A 24,405-nucleotide genomic window follows, 5' to 3' on the forward strand; every position below is an offset into this window, starting at 1 on the left:
TTGGGGTGCTGCAGCTTGTCAGAGAGCAGCTGTGCTTCTCTGGTCTCAGCTCTGAAGTCCAACCCCTCCTCCCATCTGAGAGACCTGGACCTGGGTGGCAACAATCCAGGAGCCTCAGGAGTGAAGATGCTGTGTGATCTTCTGGAGAGTCCACACTGCAGACTGGAGACTCTGAGGTCAGACAGCATTTTTTAATGATGTGCTGACATGAATATTATTAATGTCGGCTCACAGCAAGAAGATCCTAGGTTCATTTCAACAGCCACCGCTTGTGTGTGTGTGTGTGTGTGTGTGTGTGCGCGCGCGCGTGCGTGCAGACTTAGTATTTTGGGCCTAAGGTGAATTCAATCATGAGAGGCCAGTTGGTAGGATTTGACAAACTTTATTTAGCAATCGGCATGCATGGCAAATACTTTGGCGTATGACTCCATTGGCCGGTGGCGCTGCTCTTGAGGCAAGAGGAGGGCACCTGCATAGGCTAGGAGATCCCCCCCCCCCGTGGGGGATCAGGAGTCAAGACTCGTTGGTGGCGGACTGGGGAGGTGGGTGCGGCAAAACAACGCTTCGGAGGACGGCTTCAAGGGAGATGGACTGCCGTGAAGCTAGCTGCTGCTATGATCGGCCAGAGAGAGAGAGGTGACGTAGAACCCTTGCTATATATATGAGGATTAACTGACGTCATATTTGACGTCATAGCAGACGTCATACTAGGACTTTGACTGACCACATCATGCTAGAACTTGACTGACGTCAGGGGATGATCGGATTATGCATGAGTGGCCTTCTGCTTGAAATATGGTCTGGAGACCTCACTTCAATCATGAGAGGCCAGTTGGTAGGATTTGACAAACTTTATTTAGCAATCGGCATGCATGGCAAATACTTTGGCGCATGACTCCATTGGCCGGTGGCGCTGCTCTTGAGGCAAGAGGAGGGCACCTGCATAGGCTAGGAGATCCCCCAAAAGGAAGATCTGATTACCGGAGGTTAATTGAGATCTGCAGGCGCCGGTAGTTGATTGTACTTTTCTGGCCTTCAACCTTTTAGCGACTTACAGCTATTTGCGGCTGGCGCTCCCAACTCGGTCGGGCCTTCGATCTTGATACATTAATGTTTAACTTGGCGCTTCCCGGCTTGGCCTACTTGGCTGCCTTGGCACCTCGCGATTGTACTTTTCCGGCCTTCGACCTTTTTTGCGACTTACAGCTATTTGCGGCTGGCGCTCCCAACTCGGTCGGGCACCTCGCGATAGCGCTTCCCGGCTTGGCCTACCTGGCCGCCTTGGCGCCTCGCGATTGTACTTTTCCGGCCTTCGACCTTTTTAGCGACTTACAGCTATTTGCGGCTGGCGCTCCCAACTCGGTCGGGCACCTCGCGATAGCGCTTCCCAGCTTGGCCTACCTGGCCGCCTTGGCGCCTCGCGATTGTACTTTTCCGGCCTTCGACCTTTTTAGCGACTTACAGCTATTTGCGGCTGGCGCTCCCAACTCGGTCGGGCCTTCGATCTTGCGATTGTACTTTTCCGGCCTTCGACCTTTTTAGCGACTTACAGCTATTTGCGGCTGGCGCTCCCAACTCGGTCGGGCACCTCGCGATAGCGCTTCCCAGCTTGGCCTGCTTGGCCTACCTGGCCGCCTTGGCGCCTCGCGATTGTACTTTTCCGGCCTTCAACCTTTTTAGCGACTTACAGCTATTTGCGGCTGGCGCTCCCAACTCGGTCGGGCCTTCGATCTTGATACATTAATGTTTAACTTGGCGCTTCCCGGCTTGGCCTACTTGGCTGCCTTGGCACCTCACCTTACCTGGCTTGGCTTGGCCTACTTGGCCGCCTTGGCACCTCACCTTTACCTGACTTGGCGCAACTACCCTGACTTTCTCTGACTCTCTCTTTCTCTATTTCTTTCCCCCAAAAAAGAACCGGGAGATTTACTGCGCCTTACTGGGCGCCGTGCTTTTCGGGGAGCCACCACCAACGAGACATTATTTGGCACGGAAGTCCGGGACACTGTTCGTTGCCATGCTTGCCGATGAAGGGAGGAGGGTCCTTTGGGCCGCCGGTATGGCCACCCGCTCCGGGCGGATGTAGCTGGAGAATGCTGATGAAGACCGGCGGCCCGTTTGCTGGAGGGAGGCGGAGGACACTCCTTGCACGGCGGCTGAGGTGGCCGCTCCGATCCTGAAGGAGTGGCTGGAGAAGTTCTTCGTCGGGAGATTGCACTTCTGGAGCGTCCGCTTGAGGTGCAGGACGAACCAGGATCTTGTCATGTGGTGACGAGGTGCGATGAGGAACAGGGGAGCCGGGGGCCGGTCTGGGGCCTGAGCGGTCTTTCCCCTGATTTGGGCTTAGCTGCAGTGCTGTATGGGTCAGCAGTCAGCCGTGATGAGATTGATGAGCTGAAAATAAACAATATGACGCATGGACAGGATCGCTAGCTGGAGAGGCAGACAGAATTCACCCGATGCAAAATTCTTATGATAATAGCTTCGACGCTCTCAGCCCTTTCAGGGGCAATTATTTCAGAATTACGAGCCAATAATTCATGGGAATGCAAGCATTATTAGTAGCTATTTGAATGAAAAGATACGGTGCCGGCCGGTGATGATGTCCTCAGATGGCGACCATCTTTTCCCCCCATGGGGAAGTCTGGGCAGGTTCACGGTGATTGACGGGACCCGGCCTGGAGACGCACTGATGCTGAAGTGCCATAGCGTCTCGGGCACTCTGGACAGACCGAAAGATCCATGGGGCAAACGGTTCATTCTGGCGGCAACCCTATAGAGCTGAAATGTAATGCCTAATGCATGGGATATAAAGAAACTGGTTAATAAACAAGTAAAAGAAAAACGGTGGTTTCACCGCCTTGCAAGTGCACCATGGACTGCTAGTTGCAACCATGGACCCATCATAAGATGGACTGGGCATCACACTGGTTCAGTGAAGCCGCTGCATGTTAGATCGCCGCTCTGGCGGTTGAATCCAGTATTGGGTCACGAGGCCCGCCTCCTCATGTTAGTGGATGGGAAAATCAAAACCGAAATAATCACAGTAGCAAGCCGTCATTGGCTGGACCTCCCCTGTTCTCTTTCATTTATATATGGATGATCTCTCTGTCCAGCTAAGAGACTGCAGAACAGGATGTACGATCGGTAACGCCTTGATTAACCACCTTATGTATGCGGATGACCTGCCGATCTTCTCCCCCAGCAGCGCTGGATTTCAACATCTGCTGAATATCTGTTCTGATTACGGGGTCCAATTTGATGTTAAATACAATGCTAAGAAGAGTGTTGATATGATCTGTAGAACGAAAGAGGACCGGGATCTTGCTTTCCTGTCTTTCTTTTGTCTGAGCATGCTCTATGTGTCTGTGACAAAGCCAAATATCTGGGCCACTTCATCACTGACCATATGGGTGACGATGATGATATGTATAGACAGCGGCGTGTGTTATACATTCAGGCTAACATGTTGGTCAGGAAATTCCACTCCTGTTCTGATGATGTAAAGATCACGCTCTTTAGGGCTTACTGTACCCCTATCTATACTGCCCCCCTGTGGGCAAAGTTTAGAAGGCAAGCATGCATAAACTTCAGGTTGCCTATAATGATTGCATGCGCATCTTGCTGGAAAACCCAGGTGGAGCAGTGCTAGTGAGCTGTTCTGTAAGGCGGGGGTGGCCACTTTCCGGGCGCTCCTGAGACATCTGAGGTACAGGTTCATCTGTAGATTGAACGTGTCTCAGACTGTTATTATTAAGTTGCTCACTGATCCTGGGCTAAGCATTGTGAGATACCGGTCACATATGTGGAAATTCTGGTATGACTCTCTTTTATGATGTACTTTTGTTCTTTTATTGTGCCCTTATGTGCTTTTTTTTTGTAATTGTGTATGTGTCATCTATGGACCAAGCGTCTGCCAATAAAGGTTTGATTGATTGATTGATTGATTGATTGATTGATTGATAACAATGGGATTCGCAGCCTCTTGTTACATGACTAGCGTGACACTGTATTTAGCTTTGGTATTATTTATGGTTAAAAGGAACGCCAGGGCATTTTACTTTGAAATTCGTTAAGAACAGGAAGTGGTGTATTAAGACTGGGTAGCTTGACACGGAAAAAGACGTCAGCATTCCCTGGGCCGTCTGACTTCGGTCTGAAAGTTATACAGTAACACTCATTAACTGATGCTCAGACATGCTCCATGGGCCAAGGGTGTTTTGAATAACCCATTGCGTGATTCTTTTACCGGCATATCACATTATCTCAACAACGTGCTGTCAAGAAGAATTGTGAAGGAAATATACGATGTGCGGAGATGGCGTCATCGTCATCAGGCGGCGACATGACATCTTTCAACTCACACAAACTCCCGTTTATTTATGGTTTAAGTAAAGACTTAACTGCCCGGTGATAGCAGAGGGATCCGCGCCTGCTGTACAATTGCCCACTGTCGAGGTGGAGGGGACTGCCTGGTGCTGCCTGCTTGCCTGGAGAAGCCTGGGGACGCGATGATCGCGGTGCGGAAGCCTGAATGCTTGGACGCCTGGACACCCGTCCGGTGATGGGACTGCATGCATTGCTGCTTGCTGAACGAAAATGTTAGTCACTGATTGTCAGTCTGAAGTCTGTTGTTGACTTGAGACAACTGGCTGGAGGGAAATGGCCGCTTTGCTTGAGCCCATTTACTCCATGAATGGAGAGGTAGCAAGGAAAAGATTGACGACGTGCAAGACAACGTAGAACATGGCGTCTCACGGCGGCCCCACGGCAAATACGCTCCGTGGCCTGTCGTCGCTGCCCATGGACTGTTCTGGCTCGGGATCCGACATACCAGGAGTGGATTGGGGAGCGTTGAGAGATCCGCGGGGATTATCCACGGGTAAAGAGGACTTGGGGGTGCTGATTTGGTCTGCAGATATGGTGCAAAACAACGCTTCGGAGGACGGCTTCAAGGGAGATGGACTGCCGTGAAGCTAGCTGCTGCTATGATCGGCCAGAGAGAGAGAGGATTAACTGACGTCATATTTGACGTCATAGCAGATGTCATACTAGGACTTTGACTGACCACGTCATGCTAGAACTTGACTGACGTCAGGGGATGATCGGATTATGCATGAGTGGCCTTCTGCTTGAAATATGGTCTGGAGACCTCACCACAGGCATGACGGGGTCCTGCACATCCGTTGTTCTCCTGGTACCTGAAGCCTCATCCATGCTTTTATTTGTTTGAACATAATTAGATGTTATGGGTCTGTTCCAAACTGCCTGTCTCTATCACTTTCTTTTTTCTATGGTGAATTTGAAAAGTTTACCAGACCAACAAATACATGCAAATGCAAATATAGGTTGAAATCGCTGCATAAATGTTTTTCAGCGTTGATGCTATGTTGTTGTGGGTACATGCTTTAATCCTTTCCAGGCTCTCTCTCTCTCTCTCTTTCTCTCTCTCTCTCTCTCTCTCCTGCTTGATTTCTTCTGGGGAGGTTCTCACTGGATCCCACAAAGTCTTCTGTATTCAGAGATGGGCAGTATTTTAAATACATGTATTTAAAATACGTATTTCAAATACATTTGTGTATTTTGTAATTTGTATTTGGCTGGACCGAGAAAAATAAGATGTAATTTGTATCAAGATACTTTCAGACCTTGTATTTTGTGTATTTTAAATACATAAAATACTTTTTTCTTTAATTCTGTTATTTGATTCTCAAATTGACACATTCTTACCATTGACACAGGTTTAAACTGTGGAGGAAAAGAATGTGACATGTCACTTCTACTCTACCTCTGATTGGCTTACCCTCAGAACAAACTCTACCACAAATCAGAGGCAGAGTAGGGAGGGTCTTGAGTCAGACTTCACATCACTTCTTCGTCTAGTATGAAGCCTTGTGTTGATGGAAATTCCCCCAGAGATAAATTACTAATATAAATTGATGATTAGATATTGTATGCACTGGCCTATCTGCAAATTAAACGGTTTACTGCATATTCAAACCAGTGTATCATATTGTATGTATCAAGACACAACTAATTATCTTCTTAATTAAAATTGGCAAAGTGGGTGGCAGTGTGTGTGGCGGCAGTGTGGGTCATGATTGTGATGTCATTAGTGATGTCACTCGACCAATTGTGATGTCATCAGTGATGTCACTCGAGCCACTGATTGCTCAACTCTGATGTTACTCAGGCAGTTGTGATGTCATCAGTGATGTCACTCGAGCAACTCTGATGTAGTATGAGCCGATGGCGCACATTTGCACGATGGCACCAAGGTGGGTGGGCGGTGTCTGTCTGTCTGTCAGTCATGATTTTGGGAGCCCGTGGAGCCGGCGATTTCCATCACTGCAGCCATGGCGCATCATCTCCAGGGATACTGTTATGATGTCAGATATCTAGGGCTAACATGGTCAAAGTTCCAAAGCTCGAGGTTAACATGTAGAAATGCTGCCTGTAAGTCAAAAGCCCTCACAGAAGGTGATTAACAGCTGAAGTGAGGGAGAAATTAGCTGTGCTGAAAAACAGCTAAAACTGAAATGAAAGAACTGTAATGTGTTAGGGTACACAATAGGGTTGTGCGATGTCACCTAAATAACCATCGCGATGGTTCCACAGTGAAACATCGCGATGGACGTTGGCATCGTCGTTGACGGGGGGTGGGGTTAATTAATGATTTATGAAGTCCATGTGGTGCCGTTTGGCTGCGCCACTGCAATGTACGTTCACGTTTACAACAGGACAGCTGAGCTCTACATGTCATGAGAGACCAGCGGGCTTGGATAGGCTGCTACTACAGCACAGAGCCAGGCAATTCAAACAGTAGGCTATCACTACCAGCAATATTGAAAGGCGCAAAACAATCAAACGTTGACGTTACAGATCATGACCAACAACGTGTGTGTTTAATTTAACTAGCTGGCAGAAAAGGGGCAGAATTAGTGGTGGCTAACGTTAGATTTGAGATAGAAACACAGCAGCAGGCAGCCTACACAGTATGTAATGGAGAGAGTTCCTGGAAACAGGCGAGTTGAATTCACAGTTGAAGACTTGTAACATTACTCACATTGGGTTGCAAACAGGAAAGAACCTGAAGTTTCTTCTTTCAGTTTGCGTATAGAGCACAGAGAGGTGTACAAGACGCCACAGCTACCCTACTCAACCTTGTCTGTAAGCACTTAGAAGGCAGTGGGAACCACGCCAGGCTGCTTTTTGTGGATTTTTCTTCAGCGTTCAACACGATCCAGCCTCACATTTTAGTTGAGAAACTTGTACGCCTTTTTTGTTTAGACGCAGGTCTTGTTGGATGGATCTTGGACTTCCTTACAAATAGATCACAACAAGTAAAAGTAAACGGAACTCTGTCCAGCTTCTTAACATCCTCGACCGGCTCACCACAAGGGTGTGTTTTGTCTGCCTTCTTGTATATTCTGTATACAAATGACTGTTTTAGCCGTCATGCCGACAGATTCATCATCAAGTACGCTGATGACTCTATTATTGTCAGCCTGCTTGATGGGGATGAGGTCGGTCATGGCCAGGTTTTAAATGATTTTCTGTCCTGGTGTGAAGAAGCCTTCCTCCAACTTAACGTCTCAAAGACTAAAGAGATCTGTGTTGATTTTAGACGATCCTCCCCAGTTCCCCAGAACAGTGTTGTCCATGGGCAACCAGTAGACTTGGTGACCAATTATAAATATCTTGGCACTATTTTTGACAGCAAGTTGAAGTTCGATCTAAACTGTGAAATGCTGTGCAAAAAAGGTCAACAACGTCTCTCTTGCCTAAGGAAGCTTGCTAGATTCCAGGTTGACAGGACTCTGATGAAACTATTTTATTGTGCCTATATCGAGTCTGTAATCTCTTTCTCTATTATCTGTTGGTATGGAAACCTTGGTATTCAAGGGAGGAACTCTCTCGGGAGGATCGTGAGAGCGGCATCAAAAATAGCCGGAGTAAATTTTAGTAGCCTGGACCACATTTTTAACAAACAGGTGCTTAAAAAGGCCATGTCCATTCGCATGGACGATACTCATCCTCTCTGTTCAGAGTATGTGCTGCTCCCTTCGGGCCTTCGGCTAAAGGTTCCGAGGGCTACGAGAAACAGATATAAACTGTCCTTCGTTCCTGTTTCCATAACAGCTTTAAATGCTGCTGAGAGGAGGAGATAGTGCACTCTCTCTCTCTCTCTCTCTCTCTGTCTCGCTCTCTTTTCTCTGTCTCTCGTGCAGCTTAAACGCTGCTGGGCGGAGGAGATGATGCACTCTCTCTCCTTGTCTCTCTTCTTAGGTAGGTATTGCTGCTATAAATATTCTTTATATATTTTATATTCGAGATATATCTTTATTTATTTTTTACCTACCTATTTATGTGAGCTCAAATAGTCCTGGACTCTTATTACTTTTAAGTTCATGCACGTGTCTCTTACTACTTTTAAGTACATTGTACGTGTCTTTACTACTTTTAAGTACATCGTACAGATCCTTTGAGGTGTGTTTTTATTTTGTTTTTATTTTATTTTATCCTGTGTTTACTTGATCCTTTTTCTGCTGGAAAACTGCTGCCATGCTCCATGTTTGTTTTAATTTGTTCATGTTCTGTTTTTTCATGTATTCGCTATGCTTTTTATGTCTGCTGCACACAAATTGCCCTTCGGGGACAAATAATAAACTTGAATCTTGAATCTTGAATCTTGAATCTTCTTAACATTTTCACAACACAACCGACTTCTGCTTATCTTATCTTCCTCTCCGCTTTACCACTTCTCTGAACTGGGGATAAGGTACGCTTTGCCGCTTGTTTAATGCCGCCTGTGCGTCCCTCGTGTGTCGCGGTTGAGTGGCGTTAGCCTTTTTTATTATTAAATCTGCCAAATTTTTAATTCAAACAGATAATCACGATGGTCCAATGTAGAAGTGTCAGAGGTCGATGGGGGTCGGCCCATCGACGATGGTCGATGCCATCGTCCATGGTGCCAACCCTAGTACACAAAGGAGAATACTGTCACAGAGGACTAAGACATGATTTACCATCTAAGCTAAGGAAACCAGAACATTTCACATTTGATAAGCTGGAATCAGAGAATTAGGACATTTTCCTTACAGAAATGGCTCAAAATGATGAACAGATGATCAAAATAGGCAATTAATGTAATATTTGGCAATGAATTGATGGATTGACTAATTGTTGCAGCTCTTTATCAGTTTTTATGAAATGTATTTTTATGTATTTTCAAAATACAAAATACGTATTTGTATCTCAAATTCAGACGAGTATTTTGTATTTGTATTGTGATTTTTTGAGCAAGTATTTGTAATTTGTATCAAAATACTTTATGATGTATTTTCGCCCATCTCTGTCTGTATTTACCAAGGGAGGAGGTTGGCCAAGAGCTAATACTGCCCTACAAATCATGACCGCAGTAACTACGCCAACACTGAAACTGAGAAAAATGGCTTTAAAGATTTTTGACTGTCCAGCCAAATTAGATATAGGTTGAAAAGTGGCAATGCGCTTATTAAATATGTATATGTTAAAGTATTTTTTGGGGGCAAAACAATTATCAATTACTTGACCTATGACCCCAGAAATGCAGATACGGCACTCTGTCTGTGTATTACCTTAAACAGATGTGTAGGTAGTACAAGGAAAAAGCGCAGTAACTACAATCTAATGTGCTTCTCCTGTCTTGTTTTTCATGAGACAATTGTAATCGGTTTTGATTTCGATACCACATCATATCTGTATTTAATTGTTTTATTGTTTACATGTTTAAAACATTTAAATGGATGAGTAAGAGATAAATTCAGGGAATCCTGAAGTCAGTTGATGTAATCTTCACCACTGGTGTTGCTTTTTGGTCATCATTCTGACACAATTAATTAATGAGCACAGTTGTTTTATTATCTTAATTTAGAACAGGTTTTCTTTACAAATCAGATCAGCTTTTCAGATTGATAATTCATACAAGAACATATACAGTATATTACATAGCATATTACAATTATTTTGAATAAAATTAATTACAGACTGAGTCTGAATGCTGATAATTTATGCAGCAATGAAAAAGATTGTCCTGATGAGCTAGGTAGTGATACCAAACAATTATCACTATCTACAGCCAGATTAACGCTTCCCAGTGGAGTGGATGATCTCTTATGGATTATTAGCTAGGAATACAGCATTTACAATTTTAAAGACACTGAAGACTCATTCATTAACAATTTGGACAGCTGTCAGTGCGCTCTCATATTGGGAATTGACTGGATTAACTAAACAGATTGTGCCATTATGAGTGATTGATATGTTGTGCTTTGTTATGGAAAGAGCGGGAAAATTGCAGTAACTACAAAATCCAACCAAAAACCAGTTTGAACCGCAGTAACTACACCTCAAAGTGTAGTTACTGCGTTTATCTCTGTTTAAGTCCGGCTGAAGCTCTGTGAAAGCAAATCAAAGTGCAGTAAGTGTAGTTACTGCAGTTTTGTCTGGTTTTTGGTTGGATTTCGTAGTTACTGCAACTTTTATACTCTGTTTTCTCAAATATAGAGCAAGACTGAACTTAGAAAATTTGTCACATGATAAAACAGATATCTAAAAGTTCAATTTCAATAATAACTCAATTTTGACCAAAATTGTAGTTACTGCGGTTTTGATTTGGAGGGCAGAATACACCTGCCCAGTAGAACAGCAGCTTTTAGACTCCAGTTGATCCAGAAATGACTTGATGTGAAAGGCTGGGCGGTATGGAGGCAGGTTGCAGAGACACTCTTAAAACAGGAGGGAGGTCTGGGCTAGGGATGCACGATAATTATCGGACCGATAAATTATCGGCCGATATGGCCATTGTGCGTTATTATTTATTATTCCGATAATGGCCTTTTTCCGATAAATTATCCGATAATAATCCTGTTTATTTTTTGCCTCGGAAGCTGAGCTTTTTGTTGTCGCACATTCGTGACATCACAGCTGCGACGCAAACATGGCTGCTTCCAGTGTGTAGTGTGTTGCTGTTTTTCAGTTTCACAATGATCAGAAAGCTACTAGGGATGGGCATCGAATTTCGAATTTTCGAATAATCGTTGTTATTATCAAGGTCGACTTTTATTATTGAAATTCGAAATTCGATTTTTTTTTTTTTTTTGGAGTGAAATGTTGCATTGTCTCCCCTGATTCTAAGTATAGTCAAATCGCTTGGTTTGAGCAAGTAAAACAATTTTTATAAGCATTTTAAGCAAGGTTTATGGAAAAATGAATGGCGGATGAAATCCCATGAAGAGGGAGAGGGGGTGACTTTGGCACCCCTTTGGCACTCAGACCTGAGCCTACTAAATATTTAATGAACCACTCATGATTGTCAAAACTGTTTTTTATTTTCGAAAATGTCAATGTCATGTAACATGTTCTTTACTTCAGTGGTGCAATGCTTGTTTGAGCTAAAAATCCACAGCAGAAGCTTTTTATATTAATTAATAAAGCCGTAGACTTAGAATCAGGGGAGACAATGCAACATTTCACTCACACCAAAAAAAAAAAAAAAAAAAACATTTTTAATTTTTTTTACATTTTTATTTTTATTTTCGAATTTCGAATTAAATTCGAATTTGGCCAGCGAATTTCGAATAGTGTTTTTGCTAGAAATGCCCATCCCTAAAAGCTACTGTAATTTGCAATCCATGTCCCACACAGGTTCCCAGGGGAGGGGAAACCTCTAAGCTGGCATTACGTTAAACCAAAGCTGGCGATGATGCAGCGGATATGTTTGTTGTCTTTGTTAGCGAGTGTTAATGTTAGCATTAGCTCAGTCGTAGCGGGCCTACCCTGCAGGCTCGTCCGCTTGGCAAACTGTGACATTTACAGTCTGTGGCTTGTAATCAAACAGCCCCACAAAAGCACTTAATACACAGAGCTTGCGTAAACTTATAGAAACTAATGGAATCCCCTTTACCCGAAATGAAACATCCAGGGATTGTGTATTTAACTCCAAAAAACCACTCGCTAATGTTAAGCTAACCGCGCTAGTTAGCGTTAGCTGCAGGACAGAGCCAATAATGAAAACAAAGGAGCAGTCGCGCACATTAGGCTACATAAAAAGCATCAGTCAGTCAACATTACATAGTGCCTTTTATTTAATCTGGTGGCAGCATTCTTCAGTAAAAAGTGAAATGACACAGATGGTTTTATTGGTTTATAGTGCCTGCCCATGGACTGTATATATGCCTGCCCCATTCATTGGGCCCAGGCTACAATTCACTGAGAACTGGAACCAATGCAAAATTTGAACAGATCAGTATGACAATAAGAGTCTAAACTACTATGCCTTTTGTCATTGTGTTTTATCTGCAGACTAAGCAGCTTGGCTTTCCGTTCTATAAAAGCCTTTATTTTTGTATTGACTATAATTGAGTGATACACTTTATTAAACAATCATATTATATCAGAAGTTTTCTTTGTTTTGCGTTCACAGTGATGTTAGTTAGATTTGGTTAGGTCAGAGCTATGCTCACTACATCCATACATCTACCCTAACCCTTTTTTAACCCCAGGTGTGCATAAAATACAGGTTAAAAACAAACAAAAAAAATTATATCTATTTTTATTATAATAATTATCGGTTATATCGTATCGGTTATCGGCCAAGACGAATATATTTATCGGTTATCGTATCTGCTCTAAAAATCCATATCGTGCATCCCTAGTCTGGGCTTGTCACTTTTCTTTGTGAATCGTAACTAGGGATGTTCATTTTGAAAATTTTCCATAATCGATAATCGGTGAAAATTAACGATCAATTATCGATTATCGATCATATTAATACTTATATTTTTTTAAATATATATATATATATATTTTTTTTACAAAATGAGCTCCAGCACCCTGGCATCTTGCAGCTTGGTCACCGTCCGATCCAACAAGACAGCGACAACCGCCCACCGCTCGATCACCAGCCGGTTGAACATGGCGCAGACGGAGTTCCACTTGGTTTTACATGATTGCACAAGCTTTGCTTGCCACAGCGCTGTGATTGAAGTGGCTAACGAGTTTGCCAGCAGCAGAGATGACACGGTTCAGGTATAGTGCAAATCCATCGTTAATGGCCAACTGCAGCGTATGCGCAAAGCATGGAACAGATAGCCAGTTGACTGGTGGGGTTGTTGGCAGCGGTGATATTGGCTATATATTGGATATATTACTGTACGCCGGCCATCACATCTCCTCCCTGCTAAACACCGCAGTGATGGTGGGCTGAGACGGCGGCGTCATCTTCCTGGTTAACCAGGCTCGGATGTACGCTGTTCAAGTGGTGAATCATTGGCGTCGTAGTCGTGTTGTACTTATAAACTACATCACAGTTCTTGCAATATACGACGTCGTCTCTTAACTCGAAATGGTCCCACACAAAACTTTGCCTCATACGCTTCATTTCCTCTGTCTGCTGTGTTCGTCTCACTTCAGTTTACTTCTCGCTGCAGCTCAATTAGACCACACCCATAGCCCCACCCACAGAGGTGTTCTGTTCATTGTTCTCTGTCTGTCCAATTGCGCCCTCTCCTGGTTGCAACCACGTAGTGAAAATCAAATTTGATAGTTTCAGCCATTTGATTTGATAAAAAAAAAATCGATCCAAATTCCACAGGATCGATTCCATTCCTTAACGATCAATTATCGATTTTCGACAATTGATGAACATCCCTAATCGTAACACAATGATGTTGCATCCTTTTATAGAGGTCTGCTAAGAGTATGATGACTGATGAAGGTGCTGAGAGCGACACCTCTCAGCTCGGTGGAGTGGCTGCTGGAGGAGCCTCTGGTTTTTGGGGCGAGGCTGGACATCACCACAGCAGCCACGCCAGGACTTTGTGGGACCCTAAAGGCAGCCAAGGTGGTTACCCTGGGGCACCTGGTGGGCCTTGCAGGGAAAGACATCATTGAGGCCGGGGCGGTGGCTGAGCGGCTGGGCGTGAGATCAATGCGAGTGGCTGGACTGATGCTTGGGCAGTACAGGAGTGCCCTGACTGCAGAGGACTGGAAGCTGTTGCAAGAGGGGGACAGAGGGGACATGGGGTTTGTATTATCACAGGAGGAGGACAGAGGGGACACAGGGTTTGTATTATCACAGGAGGACAGAGGGGACACATGGTTTGTATTATCACAGGAGGAAGACAGAGGGGACACAGGGTTTGTATTATCACAGGAGGAAGACAGAGAAGACACAGGGTTTGGATTATCACAGGAGGAAGACAGAGGGGACACAGGGTTTGTATTATCACAGGAGGAAGACAGAGGGGACACAGGGTTTGTATTATCACAGGAGGAAGACAGAGGGGACACAGGGTTTGGATTATCACAGGAGGAAGACAGAGGGGACTCAGGGTTTGGATTATCACAGGAGGAAGACAGAGGGGACACAGGGTTTGGATTATCACAGGAGGACAGAGGGGACACAGGGTTTGGATTATCACAGGAGGAAGACAGAGGGGACACAGGGTTTGGATTATCACAGGAGGACAGAGGGGACACAGGGTTTGGATTATCACAGGAGGAAGACAGAGGGGACACAGGGTTTGGATTATCACAGGAGGAGGACAGAGGGGACGCAGTGTTTGGATTATCACAGGAGGAGGACAGAGGGGACGCGGAGTTTGGATTATCACAGGAGGAGGACAGATGGGACACAGGGTTTGGATTATCACAGGGAGACAGAGGGGACGCGGGGTTTGGATTATCATAGGAGGACAGAGGGGACACAGGGTTTGGATTATCACAGGGAGATAGAGGGGACGCAGGGTTTGGATTATCACAGGAGGACAGAGGGGACACAGGGTTTGGATTATCACAGGAGGAGGACAGAGGGGACACAGGGTTTGGATTATCACAGGAGGAAGACAGAGGGGACACAGGGTTTGGATTATCACAGGAGGAGGACAGAGGGGACGCAGTGTTTGGATTATCACAGGAGGAGGACAGAGGGGACGCGGAGTTTGGATTATCACAGGAGGAGGACAGATGGGACACAGGGTTTGGATTATCACAGGGAGACAGAGGGGACGCAGGGTTTGGATTATCATAGGAGGACAGAGGGGACACAGGGTTTGGATTATCACAGGAGGAGGACAGAGGGGACACAGGGTTTGTATTATCACAGGAGGAGGACAGAGGGGACGCAGGGTTTGGATTATCACAGGAGGACAGAGGGGACACAGGGTTTGGATTATCACAGGAGGACAGAGGGACACAGGGTTTGTATTATCACAGGAGGACAGAGGAGGTGAGGTGGGTCGTTCTTTCACTGCTTCAGAGACTGTGTGAGGCTCAGGCCTCTCTTCAACGTGCTGACTTCTTTCTTTACTTTTCTTGCTGCTGTTTTTACTTTTTCTGTCTTTATTTTCAGTTTCCAGTGTGGCAACAGCAAACAGAGGATGGGGCATATTGTAAATGTCTTGTTGGGGCAGGCAAAGATGGCAGTGTACCTTAACAGGAAGAGGAAATAGATGCAGACGTCCAAGTAGGCCTTGTAGTCTTGTCGAAGGCTCTGGTTAGGGTGAGCGTAACCATAGACTTTGAGAACTACAAAAGGATGCAGGACATGGGAGTGTTTCAGAGCAGCTGGTGTCTGGTGGAAGCTGTGTGCAGACTGGAGGGAGGAGAGCTGCTTTTTAACACAGAGTTGGGATGAGGAGGCTTGACAGTGTGTATGATTGTCCATGACTGATCTGTATTGATTGGTGTCGTTTTGTTGAGTTTTTTGGGGGGGTTTCATTGGTTTTGATTTTGTGTTTTGGGAAACTTGTTTGTCCTCTGCCATGATGTACATGTCTTAGGTAGAGGTTTCATTAAAGGCTTGTTAAAACTCAAACTCTCCTGCTCTCTGCTTGTGAGTAATTATGCTGAGGAAAGACAGAGATCTGGGTCGTGCCCTTTGGTTAAAAAATAAATAAAAATAAAACGTGTTTGGCACGTGGAATTGACAACCCTGAAACTCTGATTTCAGGGACACAAACATATTTTTGCAAGTAGGCTACAATGTCCAAGTTTAGCTCTGTGTGCTCAGCTGAGTGATGCCACTCTTTCAAGTGGAAGTTTTCCACCAGCCACACATTTACATTCTCAGCTTTTTTTTATTTGTTCCTGCTGATTTATTTTATAGTGAAGAAAAGCCTCCACTCACTAACTCACTCTTCAGTCTCTGCTTGTTTATTGAAGCAGCAGCATGTTGTCATTAATATGAATGAGTGCTGCTTTGTCCTTGTTATGTCTTTTTGAACCTGCTGTTGGCTTCAGTTGCTTTCAGTTGACTTCACCATTTTTGAAACATGTATATTTAAAACCTCCACAGCTCTGAGTGGATTATGAAACATGGTTTCAACCAGGTTTTCTATACAGGAATGTTTTATTTTATATCTACATGTTTTATTCTTTATTCAGATTGAGTGGCTGCAGGTTGTCAGAGAGCAGCTGTGCTTCTCTGGCCTCAGCTCTGAAGTCCAACCCCTCCTCCCATCTGAGAGAGCTGGACCTGAGTGAGAACAAGCTGAAGGAGTCTGGAGTGAAGCATCTGTCTGATCTTCTGGAGAGTCCACACTGCAGACTGGAGACTCTGAGGTCAGACAGCATTTTTTAATTATGTGCTGACATGGATATTATTAATGTCAGCTCACAGCAAGAAGATCCTAGGTTCATTTCAACAGCCACCGTGTGTGTGTGTGTGTGTGTGTGTGTGTGTGTGTGTGTGCGTGCGTGCGTGCGCGTTCTTGCGGATTTAGTGTTTTGGGGGCTTAAGGTGTATACAGGCATGATGGGGTCCTGCACATCCATTGTTCTCCTGGTACCCGAAGCCTCATCATGCTTTTATTTGTTTGAACATAATTAGATGTTATGGGTCTGTTCCAAACTGCCTGTCTTTATCACTTTCTTTTTTCTATGGTGAATTTGAAAAGTATACCAGACCAACAAATACATGCAAATGCAAATATAGGTTGAAATCACTGCATAAATGTTTTTCAGCGTTGATGCTATGTTGTTGTGGGTACATGCTTTAATCCTTTCCAGGCTCTCTCTCTCTCTTTCTCTCTCTCTCTCCTGCTTGATGTTTTCTGCGGAGGTTCTCACTGGATCCCACAAAGTCTTCTGTATTTACCAAGGGAGGAGGTTGGCCAAGAGCTAATACACCTGCTCAGTAGAACAGCAGCTTTTAGACTCCAGTGGATCCAGAAATGACTTTATGTGAAAGGCTGGGCGGTATGGAGGCAGGTTACCCTGGGGCACCTGGTGGGCCTTGCAGGCAAAGACATCATTGAGGCCGGGGTGGTGGCTGAGCGGCTGGGCGTGAGATCGATGCGAGTGGCTGGACTGATGCTTGGGCGGTACAGGAGTGCCTTGACTGCAGAAGACTGGAAGCTGTTGGAGGAGGGGGACAGAGGGGACACGGGGTTTGCATTATCACAGGAGGAGGACAGAGGGGACACAGGGTTTGTATTATCACAGGAGGGGGACAGAGGGGACACAGGGTTTGTATTATCACAGGAGGGGGACAGAGGGGACGCAGGGTTTGTATTATCACAGGAGGACAGAGGGGACACAGGGTTTGAATTATCACAGGAGGAGGACAGAGGGGACACAGGGTTTGTATTATCACAGGAGGACAGAGGACACAGGGTTTGTATTATCACAGGAGGACAGAGAGGTCACAGGGTTTGTATTATCACAGGAGGACAGAGGACACATGGTTTGTATTATCACAGGAGGACAGAGGGGGTGAGGTGGGTCGTTCTTTCCCGAGGCTGCTGTTGGGGTCCTCTGCTGCAGGGGGAGTGGATGGGGGATCTCTGGACACTGTTGTAGGCAAGAGACTCTACAGACTCTGTGTGAAAATAGTCAACAGAGACAGGCTGAGCAGCAGGCCGACACCCCGTGGAGGACCAGCCTCGGGGTGGGGTCGGAGGTCAAGCCTGCATGGACCACACTGTATAAGGGGCCCTTGCCAAAATAGGCCAGGGACTTACAGTGGAGGGTACTACATGGGGCACTGCCAGTCAATGCTTTTGTCTCTGTGGTGAACTCTGATGTGAACAGTGGCTGTCCTTTCTGTGGGGTGAGAGAGACAATATGTCACTGCTTCAGAGACTGTGTGAGGCTTAGGCCCCTCTTCAACCTGCTGAGTATTGATTGTATTGTATGTTTCTGTTTTTTATGGTTTTTATATTAATTACTTTCTATTTTTTCTGTGTCCTGATGAGATATGATGTTGTAAGTCGCTTTGGACAAAGGCGTCTGCTAAATCCAATAAAGTAAAGGAAGGAGAGCTGCTTTTTAACACAGCTGGGATGAGGAGGGCTTGACTGTGTATGATTGTCCATGACTGATCTGTTTTGTTTTGATTGGTGTTGTTTTGTTGAGTTTTTTTGGGGGGGGGTTGCATTGCTTCTGATTTTGTGTTTTGTGAAACCTGTTTGTCCTCTGCCATGATGTACATGTCCAGGCCCGGCTTTAGACCCAAATTACAGAGGGGGCCTGGCCCTAGCTTGCGGGGGCCAAGCTACCCAACCCCAAAGAATGGGGTCCCCCCGCCCCCCCCCCCCCCCCCCATATTTAATTTTTCGATTTTTCATTCATAAGAACAAAAACAAGCTCAGACACAGGAAGAAGAAAAAAACATTTATATATTATCAACATTCCAACACCAAAATGTGGTGCTGCTGTACCAGCCACATAAGGTGTTTATGTTATGTGCTTATACGAGGTGTTGCGCATGGTATACCACGCAAGTTGTCTATGAGAGAACAGCTGGGCAAGTTACTTGTCGCTTTTAACCTTGTCAAAGTAAGCCAGGAATGGGTTCCATGATAGTTGAACATTTTTTCAGTGAATTGATCCTCAGGAACCTAGCTGAGTCTCTCTCCATACATTTAACTGAGACCATGTCCATCAGCCAGAGCTGAAAGGAAGGTGAAGATGGGAATATCTCATTTTAAATTAATAGCTCACTCACTCAGCATTGCAATCTGGGTTTGCTAAACCTTGACGTCATCTGCTATTAATTTGTGTTTACTTTTGCTACTAGGACATCCAAGCAAGTTATGAGAGGGAGCAATGCCATTGGAGCATTGGACAAAAACATTTGCATATTTCTCCCAGCATGCTTTGTTCCTTACAAACGTTTGACAGGAAAGTAACCAAATTAAATAAGTGGTGGGTGGAAATAATCATTAGCTTATTCTTAGTTAAACATGCAGTTTTGGAACATTCAATAAAGACAAATTAAGAATAGACTATGACTTGACAAGTCAGGGGTGGCCAAACTTTTTTGGTTGTGGGCCGCATACAGAAAAATACAAGGAGTCGCGGGCCAAACAATATTAAGCGCGACAGTTTTTGCGGCAAACAAAATTGGACCAGAAAACCCTTGTGCCATAAAAAATTAAATTTCTACCTAAATAAATTGATGTGCTCACCGATATTTCTGTATGTTTTCAAATTTTCTTTTCCTGTGCCAACAGGTTAAGACAGATCATTTAACATAACATTAGTATTAAACATTCATTCAGTATTATAAATGTTTAAACATAAATAGACCAGGTCAGGGTACTCAAGTATAACCCATTTTCAATGGTTTTAAATTGAAAAAACGAAATGCGGGCAATTCAATTTTTTGTTTTTGTTTTCCGTTTTAAACTTTAAAACAGAAAAACGGAAAAATGTTTTTAGCAAAAAATAATAATAATACAAAAATAATTTTTTGAATGGGGGGGCCCGGCCCGGTCTGGCCCCCTCCAATGCCGGCCCTGTACATGTCGTAGGTAGAGGTTTCATTAAAGGCTTGTTAAAACTCAAACTCTCCTGCTCTCTGCTGGTGAGTAATCACACTGAGGAAAGACAGAGATCTGGGTTGTGCCCTTTGGTTAAAAAATAAATATAAATAAAACTGGTAAATAGGGCTGGGCGATATGACGAAATATATCATTTTCACGATAGAAAATGTCCATCGGTTCATATGATGCTCTATCATTTATATTGTTGCGTTGCAAATCACACTCTTTATGGCAATATTGTCCGTCATTTGGACGACGCTGCGCTTTCGTCATTCTGTGTTTTTTTTACACTCACGTGACACGTCCACAGTCCACACACGCATCAGACTCTGTTACAAGCTGAGTGCACAAATCGTAAAGAGCAGGAAGAAGTTACGTCTGCCTAGTCTACACAGGCATTTGCACTGTGTTAAGTCCATGTTTGATCCATATTTGCGTGTGTCCTCGTAATGTTAAACCTGGCAAAACGTCTTCTCTCATCCTCTTGTCATCCCAAGGAAATCCATTGAGGAGCCGACAACCACATGTCTAGCTTGCTAAAGCTAGATAGTTAGCTTTAGCGTATAGCCATTGACTGTATAGCTTTCCTTGAGTTGTTTGTTAGATAACCGGGAAATCCCGGAGTAGAGTATGTTTGTTGAGTGAACTGAAGTGGTAACATGGAAATCACGAAGTAGAGGATTTTTGTTCCTTTATAAATGAACTGAGAGAACTGGACTGAACTATAAATAACTTTTAATCTACCAGTTTTGCTCTAATGTAATCTTTGAAAATTGAGCTGGTGGTGTGGTTCAGTTTGTGTTTCATTCTACTGCCCTGCAACTAATTATACATTTGTTTGTGTTGTAAAGAAAAGCCATGCTTATCTGTATTCTGAATGCATGTATCCTTTGTGGGAGTTGATATTGACAAAATTTTAACTGGTTTAACTGCTACATAAATAAATGGCCATGTGGTCATTTTATATCAACTATACATTTAATTTACAGAAAATATGCTATATCGTGATGTATATCGTTATTGGGATATGAAATGGCCTATATCGGGATATGCCATTTTGGTCATATCGCCCAGCCCTACTGGTAAATAGAAACGTGTTTGGCACGGGGGAATTGACGGCCCTGCAACTCTGACTACAGGAACACAAACATATTTTTGCAAGTAGGCAGGCTACAATGTCCAAGTTTAGCTCTGTGTGTTGAGCTGAGTGATGCCACTCTTTCAAGTGGAAGTTTGTTCCACCAGCCACAAATTTACATTCTCATCTTTTTTTATTTGTTTCTGCTGATTTATTTTATAGTGAAGAAAAGCCTCCACTCACTAACTCACTCTTCAGTCTCTGCTTGTTTATTGAAGCAGCAGCATGTTGTCATTCATATTAATGAGTGCTGCTTTGTCCTTGTTATGAACCTGGCAGCCGGTTGGCTTCAGCTGCTTTCAGTTGACTTCACCATTTTAGAAACATGTATATTTAAAACCTCCACAGCTCTGAGTGGATTATGACACATGGTTTCAATCAGGTTTTCTATACAGGAATGTTTTATTTTATATCTACATGTTTTATTCTTTATTCAGATTGAGGGGCTGCAGCTTGTCAGAGAGCAGCTGGGCTTCTCTGGCCTCAGCTCTGAAGTCCAACCCCTCCTCCCATCTGAGAGAGCTGGAACTGACTTACAACAAGCTGGAGGAGTCAGCAGTGACGCTGCTGTATGATCTTCTGGAGAGTCCACACTGCAGCCTGGAGACTCTGAGGTCAGGTTTAATGATGTGCTGACATGAATATTATTAATGTCGCCTCACAGCAAGAAGATCCTACGTTCATTTCAACAGCCACCGTGTGTGTATGTGTGTGTGTGTGCATGCATGCTTATGTGTGTAGGCCGGGGACTTACAGTGGAGAGTACTAACATGGGGCACTGCCAGTCAATGCTTTTGTCTCTGTGGTGAACTCTGATAGAGTTTATAGAGTTTTATTAGGATCCCCATTAGCTGCTGCAAAGCAGCCGCTAATCTTCCTGGGGTCCACACATAACATAAAAACATTACATTAACTCAGACCATTACGATACAAGACATTAAATTGAGGGCCAATATTGGGACAAAGACAGTTGCAGGACAAAGACATTAAAATAAACAATGAACGGAGAATAATAACAAACAACACAAAATAAAAATAACAAAGTAAAACCGGATAATAATCTACCTATATCATACCTACTCCACCAACCTAACAAAAAGGAAAATATATTCCTATCTATGAGTGTGTGTGTGCGTGTGTGTCTACGTCATGCTCCTTACTACTTTTGAGCTGCTAAGTGACTTTTCAGTTGCTTTTTTTTTTTTTTGTAACTTTATTTTTAAGGTTTTTGTTGTAGCACAGATTGTTTGCATTATGTTCCAACATTTCTCCACATGAGTGACAGTTTTACAAATGCACACACACAAAATAAAATTAAAAAAACAAAAACAAAAAAAACAACAAACATTCAGGTCATCATGATGGGTGTTACAGATCAATTCTTAGTTTTTTAATAGTTAGCTTTGTGTTAAGTTATGTTGTTCGGTTACTTGTTCCAATCAGCTTCAGAGAGAGAGAGAAGTATAGAGCGAAAAATAGAGAGAAAAAATAATAATAAAATGGAATGAAATGAAATGAGACATATACATGTATATGATACATTCGATGTGAAAATACACATGGACCAAACGAGCGCAGACAAGGCTAAATGGGAATGGAAGCTCCTCCTACACTCATATGCGCCAACCATTTGGACCAGAACCCATCAAATTGATCCTTTCTCAATCTTAAATAGAAGGTCAGTTTTTCCATCTCATATCTTTCCTGTACAATTGCTATCCACTCTTTTTTTGTTGGTGGGTCCTGGTTTAGCCATTTTCTTGTTATTGGTTTTTTGCTGGCTACAATAAGTATTTTGAGGAGGTATTTATCTTGGGGATTAAATTTGATTGGTATATTCCCCAAGTATATGGTGCCAAAACTGTCATCTATTTCAAAACCCAGTATTAATTTGATCTCTGATATTATTTTTAACCAGTAATCTTGGATTGCTGGGCATTTCCAAAATATGTGATAGTGATCAGCCATTGAATTATTGCATTTTCTCCAGCAATTACCGGATTCTGGTCTATCGTTCTGTAAATATTTTCTTCTTGGAGTAATACAAAATCTGATAAGGTTCTTCCATGAAAATTCTCCATTGGCCAGAGCCGGAGGTGGAGGATTGCATATCGCATATGTTTAACCATTCGTCCTCTGTTATGGTTATGTCTGCTTCTTTTTCCCATTTAGCTGCTGTTTTGACTTTTTCTGTCTTTATTTTCAGTTTCCAGTGTGCCAAGAGCAAACAGAGGATGGGGCATATTGTAAATGTCTTGCTGGGGCAAGCCAAGATGGCGGTGTACCTTAGCAGGAAGAGGAAATAGATGCAGACGTCTAAGTATAGGCCTTGTAGTCTTGTTGAAGGCTCTGGTTAGGGTGAGAGTAACCATAGACTTTGAGAACTACAAAAGGATGCAGGACATGGGAGTGTTTCAGAGCAGGTGGTGTCTGGCGGAAGCTGTGTGCAGGCTGGAGGGAGGAGAGCTGCTTTTTAACACACAGTTGGGATGAGGAGGGCTTGACAGTGTGTATGATTGTCCATGACTGATCTGTTTTGTTTTGATTGGTGTTGTTTTGTTGAGTTTTTTGGGGGGGTTGCATTGGTTTTGATTTTGTGTTTTGTGAAACTTGTTTGCTCTGCCATGATGTACATGTCTTAGGTAGAGGTTTCATTAAAGGCTTGTTAAAACTCAAACTCTCCTGCCCTCTGCTGGTGAGTAATTATGCTGAGGAAAGACAGAGATCTGTGTCGTGCCCTTTGGTTAAAAAATAAATATAAATAAAACTGGTAAATAGAAACCTGTTTGGCATGGGGAATTGACGACCCTGAAATTCTGATTACAGGGACACAAACATATTTTTGCAAGTAGGCTACAATGTCCAAGTTTAGCTCATTAATATGAATGAGTGCTGGTTTGTCCTTGTTATGTCTTTTTGAACCTGGCAGCCTGTTGGCTTCAACTGCTTTCAGTTGACTTCACCATTTTAGAAACATGTATATCTAAAACCTCCACAGCTCTGAGTGGATTATGACACATGGTTTCAACCAGGTTTTCTATACAGGAATGTTTAATTTTATATCTACATGTTTTATTCTTTATTCAGATTGAGGGACTGCATGTTGTCAGAGAGCAGCTGGGCTTCTCTGGCTTCAGCTCTGAAGTCCAACCCCTCCTCCCATCTGAGAGAGCTGGACCTGAGTGACAGCAAGCTGGAGCAGTCAGCAGTGAAGCATCTGTGTGATCTTCTGGAGAGTCCACACTGCAGACTGGAGACTCTGAGGTCAGACAGCATTTTTTTATGATGTGCTGACATGAATATTACAGAATATTATTAATGTCGGCTCACAGCAAGAAGATCCTAGCCTGGGTAAACCCAGCCTCCACGTGACCTGCTCTCAGACCTGCTCTCAGCCACTACAGTCTGGAAGCCGAGCCATTCAGAGCGATTTCTGGCACGAAGCGAATTATATCG

The 24,405-nt window shown here is 43.8% G+C and overlaps 1 protein-coding gene across 1 annotated transcript in view; it reads left to right on the forward strand.

The window, feature by feature from the left end:
• LOC310798079 (protein NLRC3-like) overlaps positions 1 to 24,405 on the forward strand; it is a gene marked incomplete at both ends in the record, with an annotated part of 176,331 nt that overhangs the window by 102,442 nt on the left and 49,484 nt on the right. Inside the window, one exon of the mRNA XM_083660573.1 lies at positions 21,387 to 21,507. Coding sequence (XP_083516699.1) covers positions 21,387 to 21,507 — 121 coding nt within the window. The remainder of the gene's footprint in view (positions 1 to 21,386; positions 21,508 to 24,405) is intronic.

The sequence above is a fragment of the Poromitra crassiceps genome, assembly GCF_964638095.1.
Source record: "Poromitra crassiceps genome assembly, chromosome: 2".
NCBI classification, from domain to species: domain Eukaryota; kingdom Metazoa; phylum Chordata; class Actinopteri; order Beryciformes; family Melamphaidae; genus Poromitra; species Poromitra crassiceps.